Source organism: Oculina patagonica, unplaced genomic scaffold, assembly GCF_052425735.1.
Source record: "Oculina patagonica isolate OP01 unplaced genomic scaffold, crgOcupat unplaced570, whole genome shotgun sequence".
Lineage (NCBI taxonomy): Eukaryota > Metazoa > Cnidaria > Anthozoa > Scleractinia > Oculinidae > Oculina > Oculina patagonica.
The window spans coordinates 1,664-10,676 of NW_027558439.1; the positions used below are offsets into that span (position 1 = coordinate 1,664).

A 9,013-nucleotide genomic window follows, 5' to 3' on the forward strand; every position below is an offset into this window, starting at 1 on the left:
AGACAGCGTAGACGGCTTCGTTACTACCAAGAGAAAAGAATTTTTTTAGTTGATGCTACTGAGGATTACGGAGGCCTTGAAGCGAAGACATCAAAGATGATCCTAATGTCGACGGTGTTGATGAAGGTTAAATAAATCGCAGACCCTAGTAATGGACCTTTAAACTGCGCTCGATAATACAATTCATTGGGAACATTTTGGAAATGATATGGCATTTGGATCGGAAGATTTTTATAAGGACCTCGCACTTGATCGTCGAGGCTTACATGTCCTTAGCATTTCCCTTGCTTTTAAACTGTTTGTAATGTGAACTTTGCCTCCCTTATAAACACACGGGCAAACACACCGCTGTCGTTTAAAGAGATGTTTGTTTTCCTAAAGCGATTATTCACTAAGACATCTTTTTGTCAGGCAATATTTCCTGATTTGTTTTTGGCAAATTGGCCGATAAGGGTCGGATAGCTTGACTAGATATTCTGAAGCACTTCAAAAGCATTCTTTGTAAAAACTGGTTGGTAATTGTTTACCACGGTATCGATTTGACTCATTTGAGTTTCTTGTCGTTTCCCTCAGTCGATCGGGTATTTCTTGCTTTCAGAAAAGGTTGCCGTATGTTCTTGATTAGTATCTCAAACTGTGTTCACTTTCCAAATTTTGAAGATAGTTTCCTCTTGCCGGTTTGGTCAATAATAATACACATGCAAAAATTTCTGCTGCCCCTTTCTGCGAAGAGAAAAATGAGGCGCAGAAAAAAAACATTTGCCTGTAAACAGACATATGTTGTGCTGAAGAGGCAACCGTTAACCAATTATTGTAAAACACATTGCCATTAATTTCTCCAGCGCCAACTTATCTCACGTTTAATTAGCATAGCTTCTGCATGGATTATCGCCATTGCAGATCAAGGTTTAGATCACGCATCTTATTTCTACACTTTCAGGATGCTCTTTTACGAAAATAAGACGAATTGCAATTCGTTTTTGGGACCGCCGTTTGACCTGTTATAAAAAAAAAAAACAAGAAATATGTCACGGCAACTTTTACAGTTTTGTCTCATGCGCGTGGAAGACGACGAACAGGAACTTCAAACAGTGGTTATGTTGTCGCCAACGCCACCGTGCTTAATTTCCATGATTTTATATTAAAGCTAAGAAGAGACTAAAATTTATTTTTGATTTCGTTCTAATGGCCAATCAGGGTTCAGCTCAGAAGCCCGGTGTTTGCTTGAGCATTATACAGCTGAAATGTTAAGGAAAACATTTTACTTCCTCTTGTTAAAAACAAGGTGGGAATAATGCGCATTAAAGGGTAAAAGGCTCACTGTTTTGTAAAGGTTGAAATTAATATAAATTTGTAACACACTGTAGGCTGGCTGTTGCTTCGCCGCCATTAACAACCTGCCATTAGAGCTGTTATCATATAATGGAAAATTTTTTTGTCGCTTCGAAGCTAGCCTCCCGCGCAGTCGTTCTGATTGTGTTTATTAACCCCACGTGGGGAGGAGTGAAACACGATCGCCCCTAAGAACGACTGCGTGGGGAGGGATCATATCCACTGTAAAGTGTCTTCATACCACGTTACGGCAGTCATATTGGCGTTTTCGGACATGCAGAATATTACATGGGTGCGCGGAGATATGAAATTTCTCTTCGAGGGTTCAACTTGATCTGTCACGACTGAGCGCAGTGAACGAGTGAGATATTGAGTCGAACACGAGAAGAGAAATTTCATATTTCCAAGCAACCAGATATTATTTTGCTTTTTTCTTAACATACTAACATAACAAGGTTTTTGACGATTTTCCGAAGATTTTCGAAGATTTTCCGAATGTTGTCCGAAGGTCAAACAAGCGTTTCCGAACATTTTCCAAAAAAGTTGCAAAGATTAGCGAAGATCACCGAAGATTTCCAAAGCTTCCCAAAAACATCTGAGGAAGATCCGAAGATGTTTTGACTATACGAACTATCGTATTTTTACTTGCGTTCATTTACGGTTTTTCTGAGGGCTGGAAACCCTTCGGAAATCCTTTTTCCTCAGGGATGTCTAATTACTAGAAAATCGGAACTTTAAGAGCTTGTATGTGATGGAAAATGTTTAATATCTGTTTCTCTCTGTTAACACTCTCCCTCTCCTTTTCTTATGTAGTTTATTTGGTGGAAGCAAAATCACACGGCTGAGGAAAAGAGATTTTCATTCTCTCTCATCTCTCACCTACATGTAAGTCAGTGCTTTTGTTTGAAAATTTTATTTGAAAAGTTTAGCAGTTAGAGTGGTTTTCACTTGAGTGTCGAAAGTAACTCGTGTTTGCTTTGGTCTTGCATTACTACGCTTAGTGATTGGTTTAAAACAACTCGCGCCACTTACTCGACCAATCACAAGTAAAAACAAAACCAAACGTGATTTGCTCCCACACGTTTTCCCGCGCTTCACTCCTGCAACATGTATTTGCCTCGAGCTCTGATTGGTTCACGGGATTGTTTACATCCTTTGTGATTGGCCAGAGTAATTATTTTGGTTTTAGTTTTACGACGCACATATCGAAAACTGCTTTATTAGGAGGTTGAGCTAACTTTCTCACTTTTTCATTGTAGAGACTTAAGCCACAACAAAGTGTTCCAGTTGCAGACGGAGACGTTTCAAGGTTTATCGTCTCTTGAAACTTTGTAAGTTCTTTTAAAAATTTTACACGGCAGCAATGATTGACGAATACATGACCACTCAAGAGGAATATGTTTAGGACATTTGCCCTCCAAAGCGCGCTATATTTTCATTGTTAAATGATTTGTGCGGGGCTCTGGGAAAATGGTTATGAAGCCATATCTTATGTACGGAGGCAAGACGTTTGGTTTCATACCATATATTTTGGTAAAAACATTTCGAATTGGTTGCTGTAAAATTGTGGTCGATGAAACCATACCAAAACGCAGGAATGCACGTGCGCTTCTCAGGCAATAACACACGTAAAGCGAGGCCGACAAGGGACTGATTTAACAGGGGTACCCAACGACACTTTCACTGGATATTTAACATGTGACTTCACGATCACTGATTAAAAGTTCGTCTGCAACGCAGGCTACTCTTGAACGGCTTGAAGCTTAATCGGTAAACGAGGGTTTTATTGCCGTGAAGAAAAAGCAGAAACAGTTTTTTTTAAATTTATCTTATTATGAACAGATTATATTTAGAAGGCTTTAGGTCAAAAGAATATGAATTTTCTTAACTTAATTGTGTTGTTTCTGTAAATAGGAGACTCAACAATAATTTTCTAAAGGAAATCAATGACGATGTTCTTGGAGGACTATCTCAACTAAAATCCTTGTAAGTCAATTGTTTGTCAAAATATAACATAACTGAAATGAGGCCAAACTATCATAAATTAAATCTAATTAAAATATTCTTGTGTAATTCTACTCCCGGTCGAAACAGCATTATCCCACAGTTACTAACTATGATTATCTTGAGCCGGTTAACTCTATAAAACCACTTTAAGTCCACTTGCAAACAGCACAGGAAGAAATGAATGATTCAATAATAGGGGTCTCGTTTTTGCAGGCTCCTTAGATAGGTACGGTTCACTTCTGGATTTCTCTGATTTTTAATAAATTAATACCAAACCCAATATACTATTCTAGTTCTCGGACAATAGTGTACAGGGGGTTATCGTTTTGTGTTGCCTTGATATCAAGCTCGGCTGTTGTCAATAAAATGGACAAACCTAGGTCCTGAAGTGGGATAATTTAAGGCGTTGAGAGGAGCCCAAATACCTTTAAAACCTCACAACATCTCGAGATAAAGGCTTAGATTCATTCACATCAATTTTAGGAGTAAAACTATATCAGAATAAAAATAAACGCATCTGACCAATGTATGGTCACTTACTGTCTGTTTAACCTTCTTGCCAAATTCGATAGCAGAATACAGATATTTCAAAACTTAATTATGTTATATTTTATAGGGATCTAAGTGAAAACCTCATTGCCGAAATTCACGAAGGTGTTCTGGATAATCTTACGAATTTGCAAATCTTGTAAGTGACATTCTTACGAATGCTTTCAAATCGTACTTTTTCAAGGTTATTGTTTCATACTGACTGGCTATTGCGGTTAAGGAAGCAACAACACGCTTAAAACATTAATATTTCCTTTACAATTTCAGAAGCTTAAGATTGAACCGTATTCGTGTCATCATCAGAAACACCTTTAAATATACAAGACAACTAACACATCTGTAAGTATATTAGTTGTCAACGTTGACAATTGTAATTAAACCGAGGTCTAGATCAGTCAGTTAGATCATGCATTCAAGGTGGTGAAAAAAGTGCTTTTTATAGAAAATCAATCGATCAATCAATCAATCAATCAATCAATCAATCAGTCAGTCAGTCAGTCAGTCAATCAATCGATCGATCGATCACTCAATTAATTAATCAATCAATCAATCAATCAGTCAGTCAGTCAGTCAGTCAGTCAGTCAGTCAGTCAATCAATCAATTAATCGATCGATCACTCAATCAATTAATCAATCAATCAGTCAGTCAGTCAGTCAGTCAGTCAGTCAGTCAGTCAGTCAGTCAGTCAATCAATCAATCAATCAATCGATCGATCACTCAATCAATTAATCAATAAATCAATCAACGATTAATCAATCAATCAATCAGTCAGTCAGTCAGTCAGTCAGTCAGTCAGTCAGTCAGTCAGTCAATCAACTTTGTTTTATGAGGGCAGTGGAGAACAGCCTTAAGACCTACAAATCTGTGGCCCTCTGTGGATTCCCAATACTAGAATTGGAATTCAGACTTCAGACATCAAGATGAAAGGACTATGATTAGATAAGATTCTGTGCAGTAAAACGGAGCAGCAATCTGTTTTTGCAACCAGAAATTAACTGTAACCCTTGTAATTTTAACACGATTGTTAGTGGACTGGAGTATGTTTAGCTTACTCAGTTTCAAAACTATTTTACCGATTGCAAATTATCACACTAATCTCCGCTTTTTCGTGGTTATACTGAATTAAAGTTATCATCCTACGGTATTTTTTAGCTTATTTTTTGCACATGTTCCAGGTACCTTGATCACAACCTAATCAGCAGTATTGAGGAGAAAGCATTCGCGTCGCTTTCAAACCTTCAGTATTTGTAAGTTCCTCCTCCTTGCAGAATATAGCTACTGTTGTCATTTAAGGGAGCATATTTGTGGAATAACTTCTCCATGACTTAAGAATATTTTAATTTGTGTGAAAATTGAAAAGATATCAGGCTTTCACACGGCAAGTATGTGGAGCGGCTTTGACGCTATGTCATTACGAGATTTAAATGCTGATATTTTACTCTGCTTTTAAGTAAAATTGTCAATCTATCTGTCTCTCTGTCTAGATCTCTTTCTCCTTTATATACCATGTTGCTATTTATTGAGTGACTTTAACTGTTTCTTTAGACACCTAAACAACAATAAGCTCAAAAGACTAACCAAGGACGTCTTCACTGGCTTGGTATCGCTAACAACACTGTAAGTTATTTTTTTTTCTGGTTTTATGTTGTGCCCGTCATTCCAGATATTAAATAAAGGACGGACTGAGGTTTTTTAAGGAGGTCTTCATGCCAATTTACTAGCTACATTTAAAATAAACACGGTTAATACTAATCAATGTTAGTTGTTAGTTCTTAGTATCCGACTCGACTCACCACGAATCGTCACGATTGGTTTTGTAAAACGACTCACCTTTTCAACAACTCGCGTTTGACAACAATTTTCATCGATTATATACCACGGATAAGAAAGCAAATGGTTAAAAAGGGGCTGTTGACGTGGATGGAATTTGTATGGGTAATCAAATGGTGACGAGTGAAATTAGGAAATAATTTCACGCGCGTTTTGTCAAAATTCAAATAATCGAGCCTTTAGGCGAGGGCAATTATAAGAATTTTGACAAAATGCAAGTGAAATTATTGCCTAATTTTACGAGTATAACATTTGATTACATTCTTATATCATAGGTGACAAATTGCGCTTGCAATCGTAGGTTTTGACTGGTATATTCCATCGCGAACTCCGAGCTTTGAAAAGTTGAAAGCATACATTTTGCTTAAGTTCGCAAGTTTTTCAGTCTTTGAAGAAAACCTTTGAGAGATCCCTTTTTGCTGTTGACAAAAAGTTTCAAAGATGAATTATTTCTCACATGATGAATATAGTTCGTCTTGAATGAAATGAAAATGGCGCCCGTGTAAAACGCTCAAAAATCCGCTCGATGCCATTTATGTAATTGGCTTAAGGTGACTCGATCGAAATAAATGACGCGCTGTATGCCTGTCAAAAATTTCTAATAACTTCACCATTTCTGACTCGATTTCCCTGAAACTTTCGCATTTTACTCGAAATTTATCAAAGAATAATACGCACGTCAATATGTCGATGTAATGATCGCGAGTTTTGCGCCATGTTAACTTTATTAAACATACCTATTTGGATAAAACTGCTATTTACAGAAAACTGAGCGCTAAGATTTCGTTTAAACTACTGCAATTAGCTCATTATAACATCTTATTATGACTCTCTAAATTTTTTGAAAAATCGTCGGAACAGAAACCTCAATACAATTTGATCATCACAATATTAATCTCGGGAAAACTTCGAGGCTTGGAACGCTCCAGCGCTTCCACATTTCGCCCAAAAGTACCATAACCGAAGACAAATAAAGTTCAATGCATCAGTTTTGACAGCTCCAAATCACATTCGGCTATTTGCAACGATGAAAAAGTTTGAGCAAATATTATAAACTCACCATTTGTGTCAAAATGTAGTAAGGTCTCCAAATTTACGTTTTTCTAAATTACATGAAAACAAACCGTACGAATTGCTTAAAAGAACCGGAACATTAAATTGAACACCTTACACAAACTTAACGCTGCTTTACGTTTCTGGAGCTGACTTGATTTGGATGAAATAATGTTTTAAAGTGAAGCACTGCTCCAACAGTCTCTTGTGAACACGGCCATGTTGTTGTTTGGATTCTACAACTAACGCTATGCAAATTTCCTTGAAATTGACGAGAATTTGAAAAATTTGCACATGGTAAGGGGGGTGCATTGACAGTGTTCGGTTGCTTCATGTTCTGATGTCAGAGGTGTCCTTAATTTATGCCACATGAAATTTGAACAGGGTTGGTACTAAAGTTGAAATTAAGACATTGTAGTATGTTTATTGTAATTCAAAGAACCGCCGTCTTATGGCGAAAAATGCACCCCCCCTTATCTATGTGTAAATTCTTCAAATTTTCACCAAACCCAAGGCAATTTGCATAGCGTCAGCTGTAGAATTCAAACAACAACATGGCCGTGTTTAAAAGAGAGTTCGAGCAGTGCTTCACTTTAAAACATTATTTCATCCAAATCAAGGCAGCTCCAGAAACGAAAAGTAGCACAAAGTTTGTGTAAGATGTTCAATTTAATGTTCTGGTTGTTTTATTTTGTTTTATTTAATTCGTCGCACTCAAGATATGTTATTGACTGTGAACAATATTATTCAAGGCAGGGCACCATCCAGCTTCAAAAATCTTATAACTGAAAAGAGAACAGCGTACAATCTTCGCGGTAATTTTAATCTTTCAATACCTAAAGTGAACACTACCAGATATGGTCTTAAGTCGTGGCGTTATGCTGCAGCAAAGCACTGGAACATGCTACCTCGTGATATTCGTTCCATGGCAGGCTCAAAGGACTTTTTGAAAAAGATTAGACAAACTGATTTCAATGTTTAATAATTATATTTTATCGCTTTTAGATAGGATTTTTATATTTATATATATATATTTTTTAGGAATCTTAATTTAGCTAGATGGTGTTTTTTTTTTTTTTTTTTTTTTTTTTTAACCATTTTAAAATAGTCTGATGTAATACTTTTATACCCTTTGTTTTGATGTAAATACTTTTGTAAATACTAAACTTTTAATCGTGGAGCACCTGTAAACTAGCTAACAGCTAAGTGTGTACTTTTTTCCACGTTAAATAAAGTATGTATGTATGTATGTATGTACGGTTAGTTTTTATGTAATTTAAAACAACGTAAATTTGGAGACCTTCCTACATTTTGACGCAAACGGTGAGTATATAATATTTGCTCAAACTTTTTCATCGTTGCAAATAGCCGAATGTGATTTGGAGCTAACAAAACTGTTGCATTGAACTTTTTTTGTCTTCGGTTATGGTACTTTTGGGGGAAATTTGGAAGTGCTGGAGTGTTCCAAGCCTCGAAGTTTGCCCGAGATTAATATTTTGATGATCAAATTGTATCGAGGTTTCTGTTCCGACGATTTTTCGGAAACTTAGAGAGTCATAATAAGATGTTATAATGAGATAATTGCAGTAGTTTAAACGAAATCTTAGCGCTCAGTTTTCTGTAAATAGCAGTTCTATCCGAATAGGTGTGTTCAATAAAAGTAACATCGCGCAAAACTCGTAATCATTACATCGACACATTGACCTGTGTATTAATTTCCGATAAATTTTGAGTAAAATGCGAAAGTTTCAGGGAAATCGAGTCAGAAATGGTGAAGTTATTAGAAATTTTTGACAGGCATACAGCGCGTAATTTATTTCGATCGAGTCACCTTAAGCCAATTACATAAATGGCATCGAGCGGATTTGTTTTGAGCGTTTTACACGGGCGCCATTTTCATTTCATTCAAGACGAACTATAGTCATCATGTGAGAAATAATTCATCTTTGGCATACAGTGCGTCATTTATTTCGATCGAGTCACCTTAAAAGTCGTTTTGACGTTTTGAAATATGAAATATCATCAAAAGTTTTATTACATGGCCAAGGCTAGCTGGATTAAATGAAATTCAAGCGAAAATGTACAAAGTCTAACCTTTAAAACATCTTTTATCCCGGATGCCATCTTGCCGCTAACTACGTTGCCTTGGCAATTTTATAATTTCGCATGTGAAATTATAAATTAACGTTAAATTTTTGCGCCAAAATTAAAGAATAATTTGTCACCTATGATATTACTACC

At 36.4% G+C, this 9,013-nt stretch overlaps 1 protein-coding gene across 1 annotated transcript; it reads left to right on the forward strand.

Moving 5' to 3' along the window:
- Positions 1 to 2,145: 2,145 nt before the first annotated feature.
- LOC144640934 (uncharacterized) lies at positions 2,146 to 5,506 on the forward strand (the record flags this gene model as incomplete). The annotated part of the gene is made up of 7 exons (XM_078499997.1): positions 2,146 to 2,217; positions 2,592 to 2,663; positions 3,247 to 3,318; positions 3,956 to 4,027; positions 4,156 to 4,227; positions 5,065 to 5,136; positions 5,435 to 5,506. Coding segments are annotated over 7 exons (504 nt in total), but the record flags the coding sequence as incomplete, so codon positions are not given.
- Positions 5,507 to 9,013: the final 3,507 nt, after the last annotated feature.